Consider the following 18,727-nt stretch of genomic DNA (forward strand, 5'->3'; position numbering starts at 1 on the left):
TCAATCTCACATCGAAGTTTCGGTGATTCGCACGCTCAAAGACAATAGTAAAGCTACAAGATACCTGCTCTATAACTTAATGCCCCGAAAAAGACCACCGGTACACTATAATAATTCTTACAAAATACTTCCTTTAACAGCTATGGTAACTCTTTACAGAGCGATTCTAATAGGAGCTTTCCTACTGATATTTAGGTTCCGCGTACAGTTTTTATGTTTCCTTTTAGAATATATTTTCAAGTGTTTAGGTTCGCAAGCGTCCGGCATTCTGCTAAGATGAGAAAATTTCACAAATTCTGAGGATGGCAAATAGCACCAAGTTTCACAAGAATCAATTGAAGAATGAATGAATAATTCGTGTTATGCATTTCTTATTTATACTTTTTATTCACATTTTTGTCCAATCAGAATTGAGTTCATTCTATTAATAGATAGTGAATATTTTACAAGTTTTATTTGAGTCTGAGTCTTCATGCTCGATACTGCGGCTATCTAGAAAAGCGTTTAGCATGGGTTGGAAAACCCATTAACATGTGAGTTTCAGCTCTGGTTTTAGGTTCTGTCAAGTTTTTCAGTGGTGAAATGCTGAAGTTCGTTGCTTTGCTGTGCGTGCTCGTATCTGCAAGTTTTGCTTGTGAAAGAGTTCATAAGAACGAGTCTGTTGTCATTTGTTGCCAACGAAATACAACTTTTATCGTGGACGGCCGCAACGTCAGTTTAATGGCTCATCGTCACTCTCTTTGTGGTGTGTGGTTTGAGGCATCAGGTGCCCCAGGGATTAGATTCTCAATTATCCCCCTCGTATTTGCGTTGTAGTTGGAGTTCTATAGTGCAGGAAGAGAATACCCCGGCATAAGCGATAGCAGTAGTAGAAGTGAAGACTAAAAGCTGAGTTAATGGAACATTTCTTTGAGCCTTTTGAAATGTGATTCCGAAGTGTCTTTTTTGATTAGATTCTGTGGGATCAGGAGGAAATAGATTGACCAAAATTGGGAAAATTTTAATGGGAACGGTGATTGTGAATCAATGATTTGAATATTTAATAATTCGATTGACTGCTAGCGGTCACGAGTTTTGGTACAAATTTGTTGGGGGAAGGGGGGGGGTAGATTCTTTTAAATTGTGTTTGCTGGGTTTTAATTGCAAATGTCTTTTCTTGATTTTTTTATTTGTCGAGTTTAGATTTATTATTTCAGTGAAGTGTTATGGCTCGACAGTTAACTGGGTTAAAGGTGTCAAATAATCTATCGACACACCCAGAAAGGTTAGTTTTTTATAGTTTTAAGTTTTTGTTTTCATTTTATACAATCTTTTAACATGGCCTTAATTAGGCGTACCCGGCAAAGAAGTGATCTATTGGGGGATATAAGTAAGTTTAAAGAGGAGTATCTAAGGAGGGGTAAGTTAATAGAACTTGGGTGGAAGGAAGTTCTATGGGTTGACGAATCTGGGTTGAAGAGTTGGCATTAATTAAGGGCTAAGTTAGTTGAAGAGGGGAGGGGGGTCAATAGTAGGTGAAAACGGTTGGCCGAAGTTGCCGTAGATATTCGAAAAGAAGAAATAGTCGAGATAAAGGATGATTTTTGTAGAGAAGTGTAATCGCTTGCAGATTTAAATCAAGTTGAAGGTTTTATTGATAATATGCGGGCTTATCATGATGAATCACGCATATATGCTAAGGTATCAGCTTATGAAGGTTTGTATGGCTCAGTCAACTGGACATCTAATATTGAAGGAATTCTAAACGGAGAAGTTCCCTCCGACCTGGATTGTAATAGGAGAGATGCAATGATACAGTTTTGTCCTTGGTGGACACGATCACATATAGAAATATGTGGAAGTGATAGTATAACAAAAAAAATTGTAACAGAAAAACCGTTTCTCATTTGTGGGAGCTACACGACGTACATTGCATTTGATAATGTTGTAGGAACACCCCAGTATTTCATGGAATTAATTAGACGTGCTCCTAATGCCAGTGAGCTACCGAGTGATATTTGGTTCTATATTTCAAATAAGTCTATTGTTTTATGTCAACCAACACTCTGTGCTCATGCTGTTTTAACAATGTCATTGGGAGTCTCCCTAGTTACTGGCTGTGAAGCACATGACTTACGAAATTCAAGAGTTGCCCAAACGACATTTACTTCATTTGGGATAGGGGCTCGAAAAGGAGTTGAGAAAATTTTGAAAGACAAGGCAAGGAAGCCCTTTTAGAATGGGCATTAAAGAAAGATAAGGCGTCGGTGGCTCCTCAGATGTTACGGAGTATATACAATCTTTAGTAAAGAATGAATTCACTATGACTAAGAGACCAAATAAGAAAAGGGTTAAGTGATGGGGGGTGTGCGTAGGACTAAAAAAGTAAAACGAGAGACATGGGAGAGCAGACCCAATTGTGTACACTTTCCTGCCTCCAAAGGATCCTTCCAAGCTTTAACGTAAGTTTTAGTTTTAATAATTTGGGTTACGGCAGGTGTGAATATTGATGCAACGTAATTGCCCGACCTTTCAAAGATTGTAATTCCGAGTTAAGATTGTGATATATGTGTACAAATATGGATGGACATTAATAGTTTGATACAAATTCAGGTGCATAATAATTGTGTTTGAGAAGAAATCGATCTTTTTGTCGATTCGACCTACCCGGTTTGATGTAGGATATTCGTAAAAATAATTGCCCCGTGTTGGGAAGTACTGCTTCAGAGTTAAAAGTAAGTTTTTTGGAAGAAATAAGTGAAATTAATTAGAGTTTGATGTTAATTTACCCGCGTAACACTTTTTTCGGAGAAACGTACACTTTTTTAAGAGGTTTTCTCTCACCTAATATGTTGAGCTGAGTGTTTTGTAGTAGTTGCCCGCTCTCTCTCATGCGGTCTTCGATAATGAAAGAGGTCTAAATAACCAGTTAAGAATGAGTAGAAAGGGGTTTGAACCGTGAAAAGGGTTGAATGTGAGTAATCTATTTTTTTGTGATTTTCTAAATTTTTGTGAGAAACTTGTAAAAGGATTATAATGAAATCTTTCTCAATATATATATACACAAAGTTTACATCAAAATGCATTGTAGTGGGCGATGAGATTATAGTGAAGGGGTCTGATGAGGGGCGGGTCGAAGTGTCAGGAAATCATTAATTGTGTTGTTGGTATGTGGCTTCGAGGGTTTCATTGATGGGGTTTTCAAGACTGTTAAGAACTTAATGGCAGTCAAAACAGCTGGGGCTAAAAGTAACTGTCTTAAGGGTGTAGCCCGGGTCAACAAATTCTACGAAAAGGGAAATGTTACCGTCATTGCGGACAATGTAGTTGTCAAATGTCACTAGTATTGCTCGGCGACCTTGACGTAAGAAAAGGTACATAGGGAAAGGGAGAATTGTAGGGAGGTAGCCTTTGTCGTGGTCTTGTCGATAAATATCCCAATTCATAAAGGGCGAATTTACATTAAGGTTAAAATTACTCATTTTACTTTATATTGAGTAATTCAAATTACCCGTTCAAAAATTCCTCTGTGCTAAGTTCTAAAAATGAAATAACGTCAATGTAGCAGGGAAAATTTTTTCCAAAAATTACCTTGTGGGTGGTGTTTTCGCAAGTGGTTACCCAGAATACAATGGACTCGACAGGAAATTTAAGGTATTGATCAAAAAAACATAAGGAAATATTCAAATCTACATAAAAATACATAAATAGAGTAAACCGTGTGGATGTAAAGTGAAAATATGAGAGTCTCCTCAAAATGTTCGAGTGAAAGAAATTCAGGGGTGGAGGACCTGGACATTGCTGTGTTTGGGGATATTTAGTTTGGATTGTCTATGGTGCGGAAGGGGGTGAGCAAGGGGAACTTCCGATTGGGGAAGGGGTTAAAGGCTCATCTGAGATACTGTCGTAATCGGGGGATTCTGGGGTGTCGGGGATGGGGTCGGAATGCTGTGGGTGTTGAGGGAGACTGCTAATAATTAATGGATGATGAAAAATTAAATCAATGTTGGCGTTTTGGTTATTGTTATGTATGCAATTTTAGATTTCTGACCAAACGGGGGATGTGTAATCAATTGTTACAGGGTGTGTGCTCTGTTACTGTTTCATTTATAATGAATTCCTGGCGAATATGGAGTTGGACGAGTGGTTCCTGGTGTCAAAAAAGGAAACTCTAACTGTCGAGTGTGGCGTTGTAATGATTAAGGGATGTAAAAATTGGGTTCTGTATTTCTATGAGGAATTCAAAAATTGGTTGAGCCATTCAAAGTTTCTCTTTTTCATACAATTTGGTAAATGCTACCACTGGGTGTTTTCTGCAGTTAAGTAATTAACATTTAATTACTGCAGTTCCCCAAATATTTCCGCTTTTCTGAAATTAATTCCCTGTCTTGTGATTGGTTGGTAATTCAAGTTTTGCTTTTCGCTTTAGCTTTTTGTTAATTCGTCTATATTCTTCATTTTGGGTCTGAATTGTGTTGAATTTTACAAATTCGCTTTCCCGTTTTGTGTTAAGTTACTTTTATTTGATTCTGTTACGTGGCAGGTAAGTTGATTTATCATTTCTTCCGTTTGTTTCGCAGTGAGTCTTTGGTTGTTGTTTCGGTACTCGAGGCTGATGGTCCCCGCTTTCCTCTTTTTGAAATTTGAATTCGAAAATTGAAGAAACTGATAGATCCCCATTTCCTTGAACATTGAGAATGCTGTTGCTAATTTGTTTCGCTTGTTTTTCCATTGGTTTTTATATTAAAGCTGGACTGCGATTAGTTATGCGCAAACTTCTTTAGCACTTGAGCTGATAACTAAGCTGCGCTTTAGAGGCTAATAAGGTTGTCATTGAAATGTAAGGTCTTCTTTTTTGTTTTTTTTCTTGAGTTTTGTGTTTTTCAGAGTTTTTTTTCCAAATTTCGAAATAGTACCTTTGAGGAAAGACTTATAAAAAATTGAAGCCGGGTTCCACGAGGAGCCCTGGGAAACGTTATTCTTTTTTTTGAGTCCAAAATGTGGGCTGAAAGTTTGAGGGTCGTAGCTCTTCTAGTTTTCGAGATATCGATCGCACTTTAAAGTTGAAATTTTTTTCCGACACTTTTTTTTCAAAATTAGTCTTCCCAAGGGAAAATTTCTGGACTTAGGCGTTTTTTCTTCGATTTTTTTTGCGAAAATCTTTTTTTTTTTCATTTTTTATAAAGATAATTTTAATTTTTCTTTAAACACTTCCAGTGTTCATGGTTCTGAGTGGGTACGCGCCGTAATGGGTTGGTAGTTTTGGTTGTGCATGTTCTGGTATATGAGTGTAAATTGGCTGAGAAGTGACTGGTGGAGGTCTGTTAAAATGTTCAATCGTTAGTGTGGGCTCTTCCGATCTTCTCAGTCGTTTGATGTAGTCCCTCAAAAAGGTGTACGGTGTACGTACCCGTGTGCCATGGTTGTCCTGCTGGGTGTCAAATTCTTTTTTAATCTCCAAAGGCAGAACAAGTGAACATTTATGTAGTGGATGTTCAGGATGCTCTTGTAGATATTCATAGTCGTTGATTGCAACTACATGCACCGGCTTCGTTTTGATCTTTCTCCCTTCGCGTGTTATTCGGAAAGGAAACCTGCGGTGTAGTTTTGCCCATTTATGTAAAAAATGTGAGTAAGTGAGATGCAGAAAAACACTTATCAGGAATGAAAGGAATCCAAATAAGAGTGACATCTGCGTGGAATACATTCCTTCAGTCTGTTTTCAAGCTTGGGCTTCAGTGCTTGTATTTTCTCCAGAATTGGTCGCGCGATCTTTTCAATCGTTTGTGTGCTTGTTCTTCTTGAATCAATTTGTTGGAATTGTGGCTGTATATGATGTAGAATTTGAATTTGTGCTTCTGATCTAGATAAGACTTTGGCAATTCTTCAAGTGGCCGTAAGAGGTTAAAGATTGTGCTGATTGGGTCAGGTAATTGGAAGTCAAGTCGTATTGCCGGTACAGAATCACAAGCAGTAAGATCTGATCGTAAATGAATGTAGGTCCACGTAATTGCTTTCCACAACCTAATATGATGATGCAAACTCGGCATCCAGGATGCTCAATCCTCGCTAAAGGATTGCTGCCATTCCCTGCGCTCTCGATGAGTGTATAGTCGTCGCTTGCTGACGTAATTAACCAACAACCGAAGCCGAGATTGCGAGCTTTTTCAGTCAATGGCAATTCAATTACATCCAATTGACATCGTTGCAATGCAAGTAGCTCGTCGTCGTGGTATAAAAGTGTAACAATGCAGGACTGATAAGTCTGCTCGGTAGGTACAAATTGCGTATTTCTGGGACCCAATACAATTTTCGAGCTCTTTGTCATCGATGAACGCGAGTTCCTCTCCGTCGTCTGAGACGGCCCTGTATTTGGCTTCTAGGCGCTCAAACTAATGCTTTTGCCTGTATCCCCGTCCGGCATGGGGATGGGAATAGCAAGTAGCACGTTCATATCTGTGCTTTTTGATGCCATCGGTATGGCCAGTGTCAGTATGAGACCTGATTCAATTGCCTCTACTTGTGTGACAAATTATGTCTTGTAGTACGAAAGAATGTCTTGGACCGGTACGGCGATTGACAATCGGTCCTGTAGCCCATTTTGTTGTAAGTGTACCATTGTAAGAATTTCATGGAGTTGTTGACGGGGTACCAGTGATATCCGTAAAAGTTGGTTCATCAGTGGCGTGAGTGAGTTAAGGATGTTAATTCTCAAGGTGTACAAGGCTGCTCGGTAAGTTTTAATATTTGCCAAGATTGTTTGAAAGATGTTGCTTAAGACAAGACTGTGTTGGTTAATCTGCTCCCTAACATAAAGATACTCTACACAGTTTCTCATATGGTGTACATTTTGGCGAAACGCGGTAAACTGTCCCTCCGCTAGCTCCCAGTTTCTGTTCTGTGTTTTAATGATTTCATCCTGCGCCTCTTTTATGGCTTTGAGTTCTCCAGAGACTACAAAGAATTTTTCGTTTGGTTTAGTGGTGATTTGTTCGACAAGTTCGGTTAAGTATTGGAGATAAGCCATAGCTTGTCTGATGTTTTCTTGGTTTCGTTATTTCTTTTGTCACATCCACCAAGACTGATTTGATGAAGCAGAGTAATTTGTCTCCAGCTCCAATGCCTATTCCCAACACTGCAGCGGCTGCTGCATCAGCAGCTCCCGGTTGACGAGAAAAAGTTGTATCCGTCCCTGCGTGTGAGCGAAGGAGTTGTGACAGTTCTATTTTTAACGATTCGATATCTTTTTGTGCGAGTTCGTTTTCCATAAAAGCTTGTTTTGCAATCCATTGTAAGCCGGCTGTTGATGCAGTCGTGTTAGTATACTTGAGTGGGCAACCATAATTCTTTGAGGTTCACATGTTTTCCGGTTTTCGAGTGAGATTTGTAAGTTTTGACTCAACGGTTTTATTGTAGACTGGATAAGGGACTAGGATTTCTGTTTTTACAAATTTTTCTGTTAAGAGAACTTTTTGATGTAGGTTAAAACGTACACCATCCTTAGTTGCCACAGCCGGCTGGTTACTTGAGGTGGTTTGAATATTTGTCAGTAAGTGAAGTAGCAAGCAGGCTATGGCTTGTTCCGGAAGATACTTGAACATTGTTGATGAATGGAGTGATTTTTTTTCGAGTTTAGATTGCTGCTGGTTTCGAAGTGAGTGATATTGAAGAATGACTTCTCTAGTTATTTTGGTGGTATATATAGTGAATACAAACGATTGTCATTGGGCAAGATAATAGCCAATAAGAATGGAGCAGTAAAGTAATGACGTCATAGTAAAGAATCGTCTGTGTTCGTTGCGTAGTCCAGAGTTTGATGAAGATTGCCGTCGATTTGCTGCCTATGGAGAGTTAGCGGAATGACCCGCCTTCTGTTTGGTTGAATTGGAGCTAGGTCTAATAATTCTCTCGGAGGTACCCGATGCCTTAATGGCGATGAGTGCCTAGCACCTTGGAAGATAAAGTCTGAATCAGTTTCTGTTGTTTGGAATGCTGGATCGTCGTACGATACTCCCTCTATATATTCTTGGCAGTTGGTTACTACTGATTCGTTTGCTTGATTTCGTAGAGAAGCTGTCTCAGGCGAGTTATTTCCATTTTCAGTTTCTGATGTTTGTTCAGTTGCATCATTGTTTTGGGGCATCGAAATGCTGGTTTCCGCAGAATTGAAGGTATCATCGACGTTTCCCGAGGCTATTGAGAAATAAAACTCAAGCGAGGACTCGGGGTCACTGGTGCTAGTTTCTATATCGCTATTATCCGCATAACTGAAAGGAATGGAGAGGTCAGGGTCAGGGTATTGACTGAGTGGGAAGTAAGTGATCACTTTCACTTGTGGATCTTCTTCGGAGACTTGTAAGCTGTTATATACTGAGTGTTCTCTTGCCAGTGCAAGGTGATCGCCGCGTCTCGGGTTATAGGGCCCTTGTGAGCTAAATGGGGCATCTGTTTGAGGGAATTTACTGTTTGCAGAAAAGACGTAGTCTCCCGCATCTATTGTTTCTGGTGTTTCTCTTGCTTCAGACGGGACTGAGCCTTCCACAAAGAATGTATTTTCATCGTATATAGTTGTATTTGTTGATGGTTTGTTGGCAGTTCTTATGCTGAGAAGCTCGCAGTTTGTACATTTTGATTGAAACTGATTGATCTGGTTTCTGGAACTGTTCTGGGCAGAGTCACTGCTTCTTGGTTGATGTGGTCCTCGATCTGGTTATCAAAGAACTGAGGTTCTCGTTCCTCCACAGGGATTGCTGGATCGGCCTCAAAATTTTGAGGGTCGATTGATTCTAAGTCATTGAATTCATATTGTGTTTTTATTGGTCGCAATCCCATTCTGTGTACACATTGTGTATAGTTTGTATTCACTTTCCGCAAAATGTAGTTGGCATTTGTGAGTCCATTTTCCACTCGGGACATAGGAATCTATCTGCTCTGTTGTTTGTTCATAGTAGCGATCTGTGCTGTACATTTTGGGTCCAAAATGAGGCAATAAGTTTGTTCTTTCAGAGGAGATGCATTGGCTTTCCTGTCGTAATATTTCTTGTATTTGAGTTATGAATGGATAAAGTTTTCTTTCATGGAAGCGAATAGCTCGGTTGTTTTATCCTGGATTTCCTTTATGCGTTCCGCTTTTGGCCTATGTTGCTAAAGTTGTGTGTTTTGAAAGCGTAGGTCGAAGGGGTTGACTGGTGTGCGTCCGTGAAATACGTCTGATGGCGTACACCCTAGTGCTGGAGCGCAGGTAGTGTTGTGTATGAATACTGCGATATCAACATATCTATGCCAGTCTGAAGACGTTTGGTTTTCATTGATTCGCAAAATTTGTTTTGAGTGGGGCGTGTTTTCTTTCGAGTAATCCAATGGTTTGTGCGTTTTTCAATGTGCAGTGTTTTAGTTTGATTTCAAGAATTGTGGCGAGTTCGCTCATTAAATGTGACGTAAAGCGGTCCCTAGATCGCAGATTATCTGTGATGAAAAGTAGGAACGTTTCAGGAAGATAAAAGAGCTCGGGAGCAAATAAGCGCTCGGGCTACAATGTCACTACAGCGTCACCTTACAGGTATTGCGAATAGGTATTTCGAGAAGACATCCCGGATATTATGAAGGTGTACGGTGAAGGGTGCATTTTTCCAACAAGGTCGATGAGGAGTACATCTGCTGGAAAATTTTGTAAGGAAGACATTGGTTGGAGAGGTGGTCTCAAAGCTGCTGTAGGACTAGGTTTCGTTTGTAAACAGGTCACGCAGTTTCTGATGTAGTCAGTTAGTGCTTCCGTGAAATTGGGGAAATAAAACCGTTTTCGAAATTCGGCTATGGTACGCGACACTCCTTTATGTCCGCTCCAGACACTGTTGAGGATGCGGAAGAATACTTCTTTCCGCATGTGAATTGGAACACAGTATTGTTTGATGAAGCTGTTGCCTGTATGGTTGTAGAACGTTCTGTGTAGCACTCCGTCAAACATAGCGAGTCTAGGGTATTGCTTCAGGTACTTTTTCAAGTCTGTTGAGAGATACTGGCCAGTTGTCGGTGGGCCTCTTTCGAACGAAAGGATAACTATTTTTATGTCTGAGTCTTTTTGTTGTTCGGCTCTTAGATTCAATGGCGGGTGTCCGGTTGTGTCAAAGTCGTCCATTGGATTGTGTTCGTGTATTGCCTGGAGTTTGCGCCGGTTTTATTTGTTGAATATGAACCTCTTCAATGATTTCTGTTAGATCTGTTTCGTTGACGGTCTGAAAGAGATAGTGTTTCCTAGTATTTTCCTTGGATGTTTCGTGCAGGAGTGTATTAACTGAGTTGTCCGGGACTTCGGCGGTAGTGTCAATTTGGACTTCACTGATTGGTGTCTTCGAGTTGATGCGAAGTGTGAGCTTTTCTTTCGGGTTTATGCGTATCCTTGACAGGTAATCTGCCGCGAGGTTGGCTTTTCCAGGTACATGACTTAGTATTATGTCAAAACTCAAGACGCAATCTAATGCGTTCGACAGTGTTGGTGGAATGATCTTTGTCTGAAAAAATCTGGTGACAGCTGTTGTCTGTTAGGACTAGTACTGGTTTCTGACGTCCCCAAAGGATGTTTGCAAACATATCACGGGCAAAATGAACGGCAAGAAATTCTTTCGCGTGGATTAATATGTTGAGTTGATTCGGTTTGGAAATACGTGAAACGAAACTTACAGGTGCAAAAAATCTGTGTCCAGACGTTCCGTTTGGGTGTAATCCTCGGTCATTAAAACAAATCCGGCAGCATAGAATGATGCATCGGCCATAATGACATATTGTCTATTAGTCATCGGTAGCCTCAGTGATATTTCGCAGGCTGATTTCAGATCTTGTGTCAGTTTCTTTAACATTATGTTGTGTTCCTCGCTTGTTTCAAAGTCTGTTTCTTTCTTAGTAGTAATCTATAAAAGGAGAGCAGCTTTTCTCCGAGCTCTGATATAAAAGCTTTGTAAAAATTGTTGAAGAAACCGATCATTCTCTTTGTTTGCTTTACATTTTTCGGCATCTTGAATGTTCTGAGAAACGTCGCAATTTTCTGTTTGATGGGGTCAAACCTTCTGAAGTTATTGTGTTCTCCAAGAACTGAATTTCCTTCAAACCAAAGCCGCATTTATCAGAAGCTAGCTTTATTCCTTATTCTCTTATGCACGTAAAGACTGCTGATAATCTTTCCAGCATATCTGGGAGATCGTGAGCACCTACTCCAATGTCGTCTACGGATTGGAAACATTTGTACGCTGTTATAACGCGGTCAAGATTCTGTCGCATTAATGAGCTGAATGCGCTGACACCTCTGCTCAATCAATGTGCTAATCTCTTAAATGCGTATGTTTGTGATGCAAAATTGAAGGCGAGCAGTTGAATAGATTGCTCATCGGCCATTGCGGAAAAATACTTCTTCCGCAATGGCAGGATGCGGAAGAATACTTCTTTCCGCATGTGAATTGGAACACAGTATTGTTTGATGAAGCTGTTGCCTGTATGGTTGTAGAACGTTCTGTGTAGCACTCCGTCAAACATAGCGAGTCTAGGGTATTGCTTCAGGTACTTTTTCAAGTCTGTTGAGAGATACTGGCCAGTTGTCGGTGGGCCTCTTTCGAACGAAAGGATAACTATTTTTATGTCTGAGTCTTTTTGTTGTTCGGCTCTTAGATTCAATGGCGGGTGTCCGGTTGTGTCAAAGTCGTCCATTGGATTGTGTTCGTGTATTGCCTGGAGTTTGCGCCGGTTTTATTTGTTGAATATGAACCTCTTCAATGATTTCTGTTAGATCTGTTTCGTTGACGGTCTGAAAGAGATAGTGTTTCCTAGTATTTTCCTTGGATGTTTCGTGCAGGAGTGTATTAACTGAGTTGTCCGGGACTTCGGCGGTAGTGTCAATTTGGACTTCACTGATTGGTGTCTTCGAGTTGATGCGAAGTGTGAGCTTTTCTTTCGGGTTTATGCGTATCCTTGACAGGTAATCTGCCGCGAGGTTGGCTTTTCCAGGTACATGACTTAGTATTATGTCAAAACTCAAGACGCAATCTAATGCGTTCGACAGTGTTGGTGGAATGATCTTTGTCTGAAAAAATCTGGTGACAGCTGTTGTCTGTTAGGACTAGTACTGGTTTCTGACGTCCCCAAAGGATGTTTGCAAACATATCACGGGCAAAATGAACGGCAAGAAATTCTTTCGCGTGGATTAATATCTTGAGTTGATTCGGTTCGGAAATACGTGAAACGAAACTTACAGGTGCAAAAAATCTGTGTCCAGACGTTCCGTTTGGGTGTAATCCTCGGTCATTAAAACAAATCCGGCAGCATAGAATGATGCATCGGCCATAATGACATATTGTCTATTAGTCATCGGTAGCCTCAGTGATATTTCGCAGGCTGATTTCAGATCTTGTGTCAGTTTCTTTAACATTATGTTGTGTTCCTCGCTTGTTTCAAAGTCTGTTTCTTTCTTAAGAAATCTATAAAAGGAGAGCAGCTTTTCTCCGAGCTCTGATATAAAAGCTTTGTAAAAATTGTTGAAGAAACCGATCATTCTCTTTGTTTGCTTTACATTTTTCGGCATCTTGAATGTTCTGAGAAACGTCGCAATTTTCTGTTTGATGGGGTCAAACCTTCTGAAGTTATTGTGTTCTCCAAGAACTGAATTTCCTTCAAACCAAAGCCGCATTTATCAGAAGCTAGCTTTATTCCTTATTCTCTTATGCACGTAAAGACTGCTGATAATCTTTCCAGCATATCTGGGAGATCGTGAGCACCTACTCCAATGTCGTCTACGTATTGGAAACATTTGTAGGCTGTTATAACGCGGTCAAGATTCTGTCGCATTAATGAGCTGAATGCGCTGACACCTCTGCTCAATCAATGTGCTAATCTCTTAAATGCGTATGTTCGTGATGCAAAATTGAAGGCGAGCAGTTGAATAGATTGCTCATCGGCCATTGGCACGGTGAAGTATCCACGGCTTCTATCCATTTTGCACAAGAACTTCTTGCCTGCAAGATGGCTTCCTGCGTCAGCCAGGGTTGCTATTGTGAAACTGTTGTTATAGTCATTTCGAATCAGATGGTTGATTTTACGCAGATCTATTAGTATTCGTAGTTTTCCATTCGGCTTTCTTTTTGCGAAGATTGATGAATATCTACTGAATGGCAACTTTGTGATCACGCCGTAGTAATAAGGCAAGTTCTACTAGGAGATCGTCTTTGAGGTGGATGGAAACTCTTTGATTTTTTGAATATACTGAACTATCAGTATCAGGCGTGAGTTTTACTGAGAATTTTGAGGTGTAGCCAATGTCAAGGCGATGCCTTGTAAGTATGTCGTTGAATTCCAATAAGAAATTCTCTGTCTTTTTCTTTTCGTCGTCTGTTAGTACACTTCCATTCCAATTAAAGCAGTCCAAGAATGTTTTTCCATCCTCTACGTTATCCAGTGGTCGAATGGACTCTCTTCTTGAAGCGAATAAGTTCTTCATAAATTCGTTTTTCAAGTCCTGTCAGTTTGGATGGATCTTGAGTTGTATCTGGGGTTGGAAACCAGTATTTTGCGTTGTGGTTAATTGTGATGTGAATTAGCTGGCCCTTCGCTACTTTTTCAATCCTTTTCGATATGGTTTTTGTTGTCTTTGAGAAATTATGTTTCCAGCAACTTGGGCTCTAATGGGATAAGATAGCGATCTTGTGCTGGTGTGATTATCGTGTAGGTTGCAGGTAATGTGTCTCTTTCGATTGTGATCGGTACTTCCGTTGTGTTGATAAACATTAGTGTAATTTGTTTGTACTTTAGCATTTTTGTCCATCGCTCGTAAGGCAGACTCACATGTTTTCGAGTTTTGCTGTATGCTCTACTATTCCAATTTGGTGATCTGCTTCTGATGGTTTATAGGGCACGTGTTCAGTCATTTTCTGTTCGCCGGGGTTAATTATAACTCGAGTGGTGGTTTTTTGATAAATATTACGCTTATTATTGAATCGTTTTGATCTTTTTGAGCCTGCCGTTTGCATCAAATTCCGCTGAAATGTGAAATCAGGGAGATATAGATAGCGGTTGTGGGCGTCGATTGTTATTTAGTTTTTGTCGCAAAAAGGGAATCCAAAAGAAATTCTGGAGAGTTTCTCAAAAACCATAAAGTCCTCTGTGAGCTCTAAATGGCCATTTTTGAAGGTTCAATTTGTCGTAAATAAAATTTGAGACTGATGCATAAACGCTGTTGAGACAGACGGTAATTTCCGGTGGTGCCTTTTTTGTGGGTTTTTGCGTTAGATGATAGTGGATTTTATCAAAATGATTTTGTGACATAGCGCTACTATGTGGTCCAGTGTCAGCTATGGCTTTCATTGTAATTGAGCCTAATTGAATGGGAATCAGGAAAACGTTTTCTTTATAACTAGTAGTACAAAAGGAAGAATTCTGTAGAAAAGCATGCAGACTATTCAGTTTTTTGGCTGTTGGTTGAATGGCATTGTGGCGTCGGGATAAGGTGGTTGCCTCTGAGTGCAATCACGTGCGGTTTCACGGGATACAATTTTCTGCTCTGTAAGTCTAACTCAAAATTACGCCGTTGGTCTGGACCTGAGTAGCGGTTGCGTAACTGTTCTAATGCGTCATCAAGGGCGTTTCGTGTGTTTTCTGATAAGCGTAGATAATAGTTTAATGCGTTTCCGTCTACGTGTAAATGTAAGTATCGGGCTTGTTGGTTATGATCCGCTGGAATTCTGGCAACTGCTATGCTTGCTCTCAAAAGACTTCAAATTGGTCCCAGTTTTCGTTGGGTAGCCCGGCAAAACGTTTGAGCGATACACGTGGTGGGTGTTGCGCGGCCATATCTGTTGTAGAATTTTATGAGTGAAAAGAACAATTCTCCTGTGGATCTTCTCCGGTTTCTTTCAATCGACACAGTTGACAGGTCTGGAGTATTGATTTATGTGAGGTGATTAAGCTGTTTTTTTATTAGCTTCTATATAGCTTCTAAGTTCGTGCATTTCACTTTCGGGGAGTTTAAGTTTTTGTGAGTTTGAGTAAATTTTAATGATGGATATTCCGTACCTCTTGGAGATCGGTGGAACAATTTTGACGTCGGGGAGTTGTAACACGGCATCCAGAATTTGCTTGTTTTTGTGTAATAATTTTCCCAAAAGAATAAACAATAGTTTGAGATAAACATGAATTTTGAGACAATTGATTTTTTTTGAAGCTTAGCTGTGGTGATATTTCTCGGATTATGTTTCTTTAGTGTTGCAGAATAGTGCTCTTGATCTCTGTCGCCATATGGTAACTCTTTGCAGAGCGATTCCAATAGGAGCTTTCCTACTTATATTTAGGTTCCACGTACAGTTTTTGTTTCCTTTTAAAATATTTGTTCAAGTGTTTAGGTTCGCAAGCCTCCGGTATTCTGCTAAGATGAGAAAATTTCTGAAGATGGCAAATAGCACTAAGTTTCACAAGAATCAATTGAAGAATGAATGAATAATTCGTGTTATGCATTTCTTATTTATAGTTTTTATTTACATTTTTGTCCAATCAGATTGAGTTCATTCTATTAATAGATAGTAAATATTTTATAATTTTTATTTGAGTCTGTGTCTTCATGCTCGATAAGAGCTGTTATTCAAGGCACATGTGAACAGACCAATCAGACAGTTTACGAAGAGGTACGTACGATTATAAATAAAATGGAAGTTTACGAGAAAAACTCAACAACGGAAAAATAACTCATTTAACGTCAAATAGGGGAGGGGGATGGTTCATACAAACAATTCAGTAATGCTCAAAAGATTTTAATACCAAATTCGTCTTACTTACGGTCAGCGAAAATAGATTTTTCAAACAAGAATATGAGAATAGACCGAAGCTCCATTCCCTTTCGGCCAGCTGAAGCAAAAAAGTGAAAAAATACAGAGCCCAACTTTAAAAGCCCACTGACGGGTTTGTTATAACCACTGGAAAAGTACACGGGATAATATATAATGAATCCATTAAACAATCATAAACTACAAAAATTTTCTCACCTGTAACCTGGACTCGAAACACATGAAGCAAAAAATTTTTAGTAGAATATTAATTTGTCCCAATTTTAATCTCAGATTTCAAAACAGAGCATACTGCCATTCAAAGCCTTCCACATAAGCAGGTAGTTATCGTTATTAGTTATTAATAGTTCACAACAAGCCTATGTTTCTCGGCGCTTAACAACTAAACCTTTGCAAGACAAACTTTTTGGGAAAAGCCATCTAAAAAATCATCACAAAATTTGGGACGAAAATTACCTTAGTAACTTTGGTATGCAAATCCGTCTGCTTGGCAGAATCCACATTTCCATTTGTCAGTATTGTTTCCGCTTTTGGATGATTTGAATTTAAATTCTTGTTGTTCACAACAACGTAGTTATAACTAAAGCTTTGCTTCGTCGCCACCACTTCCGTCGACTCTAGTGATTTTTCGACAACTTTCTTTGATTCCGTGATTTTTGTTGTTGATTTAACCTCTGTCTTCACAGGCTGGGGTTTCTCAGATACGCTTGGTTTGTTGACCGAAGAACGCTTACTGCCGTTTTTCGTCGGACTGTTTTTGAGCGACGTCGTCAAATCAGTCAACCGCTGTGTAATAGCTTTCGGCCTTCTGATGGTCTCGAAACTTACTGAAACATGAAAAATTAATTGATGATGAAAATATCACGAAATCAAAAATTAGACAAGGAGGCTCTGCAATGTGCGTTCGCACATATTACAATCCTGTACACTGCAAACTTTGCCCAATTTTCCAAGCAATACAGTAAATCAAAATTTTCAAAATCTTTTGACAGTTTGGCACTTTCTAATATTTTTTGTTTCCCAAAGAACAAAATCAATTAAATTTACTGCGATTTTAATACAAAAGTAGACTTAAAACGAGATACATAACCGACTAACGTCGGGCGAATTGCTCTCAAACAACCGGCGAGCGGTTGACTTCGTCAGTAGCCAGCTACGGTATAGTGAGGCTAGCTTTAGCTTAATTGAAGGGACTTGAGGTGAGCGCAGCGCGGGGGGGGGGAGGGGGTGCACCGGGGGTGGGAGCAACAGTGGGGGGAGGGGGGGGGGGACGGTGGGAGGGCGGTTTTTGGCTGCGCGTGGCCCTTATGGCCTGAAGGATGTGCAGGGGTGGGAATGGGGGTGAAAAGAGAGGGGGGCTCATGTGTGTGTGGGGGGATGGGGTCAACCTCTAAGAATAGCCATTCACACCATAAGTATAAGTCTCCAAACAGTTTCCGTGAATCGCATACTTGGGAGACTAGTGAGCTGAAAGGCTCTAAGAGCAATTAATGCCCGCTGGGCGCTACCTGTTTATCCCGTTTTTGAGGACAAAAAGTGAACTGGGCCAGACGTAAAATCGCAATAAAAAAATTGGATCTATTCTATCCCCCAGTGTTTTTTAAGCTCCCCCCCCCCCCCCGTTACAAATTGTGTTGTTATATAGCACGTTACATATCAAATTAGCAGGTGCGCTTTGGGGCGTAAAAAAGATCAGCCCATTAAGCTAGGGGGGGGGGGGGGGGGGGGCAAAACAGAATAGATCCAAAACACCGACAGATCTAATATAATTGCTACAAATTTCGTTTGAGAGCAAGTAAACATAACCGACTAACATCGGGCGAATTGACCTCGACTGGTGAGATGTTGGCTTCTTCAGTAGCTAGCTATTGCTTAGAGAGGCTAGCTGCAGCTCAATTGATAGGAGAGGGGGTGAAAATGTGGCGGATTAAATGAATGTAGCCATAAAATTATCATTCTAGAACAATGCGAAACATACTGATTCATGTTGTAGCTACAAAAGTGTTAAAACATTGGCCATACCTAATTTTTTCAACTAAAATTAATTAACCTGCAGAATTCACTTTCATTCAATCCAAATAATTTCAATTCAAAAAACCAACAGGCTACATTTTTCAATGATAAAACCTCTCTATTTAAAAAATTTACGCCTCAAAGGCGTTCTAAACATACCCCTTAAAATCATATATCATGAAAATATTGATAGGCAAAAACTCACTGAACAAAAAAATTAGTTGAACATATAGCTCCTCCCTCCACAAGTGGAATCAAAATCAGTATAGAGAATCATTCCCATTCTTCTGTCTCCATAAACGTGGGCCCACACTAATTTTACTGAGAAAAATGGTGAAAACCATTGGCTTTGATGATTTTAAACAAATGAAGTTGACTTAAGGGCAAGATAGAAGCAGATAAATAGCTCAAAGGATGATGTTATCAATAAAATATATACAAATAACCTAACTTTTAAAAATTAGCTTTTAAAATTGAATCTTAATATCTCCATCGAATAAAATCCAGATAGTTTTGAGATTAAAATATTTTAGGGTTGACATGCTTTCTAATAAAGACCCAACTTTCCACGATAAAGATTGATTGGCAAAAATCGACCAAACGAAAAAAAACAAACATAGAGTTCCAACTTCCACAATTGAACAAAATTCATTCTCATGGAGTAGAAACTAAGAAATTATTCGATGGATATTTTTGTCCGTATGTAGTCTCAAATTATTGTCGCACAATGCGAAACACTGATTCAGTTTGTAGCTACGTCAGTGTTCAAAAAATAGTGACCTGTATTGTGTTGTTCAATTGAAACAGGAAAAGCTGGACAGTACTTGAATTCGAAAGAGTTCAACTAAAATCTATCAGAATACTTATAGAAATCAGGCAGTAAAAAATGGGAGCAAACAAACAATAAATTCATCGCGAGCTAT

General features: G+C 39.6%; 1 protein-coding gene across 1 annotated transcript in view; it reads right to left on the reverse strand.

Moving 5' to 3' along the window:
* Positions 1–18,727, reverse strand: part of LOC142340574 (uncharacterized) — a 32,638-nt gene that overhangs the window by 5,380 nt on the left and 8,531 nt on the right. The window contains exon 3 of the mRNA XM_075391242.1: positions 16,248–16,618. Within this exon, the coding sequence (XP_075247357.1) occupies positions 16,248–16,618 (371 nt within the window). The remainder of the gene's footprint in view (positions 1–16,247; positions 16,619–18,727) is intronic.

Source organism: Convolutriloba macropyga, chromosome 6 (assembly GCF_964194025.1).
Source record: "Convolutriloba macropyga chromosome 6, txConMacr16.3, whole genome shotgun sequence".
Lineage (NCBI taxonomy): Eukaryota > Metazoa > Xenacoelomorpha > Acoela > Convolutidae > Convolutriloba > Convolutriloba macropyga.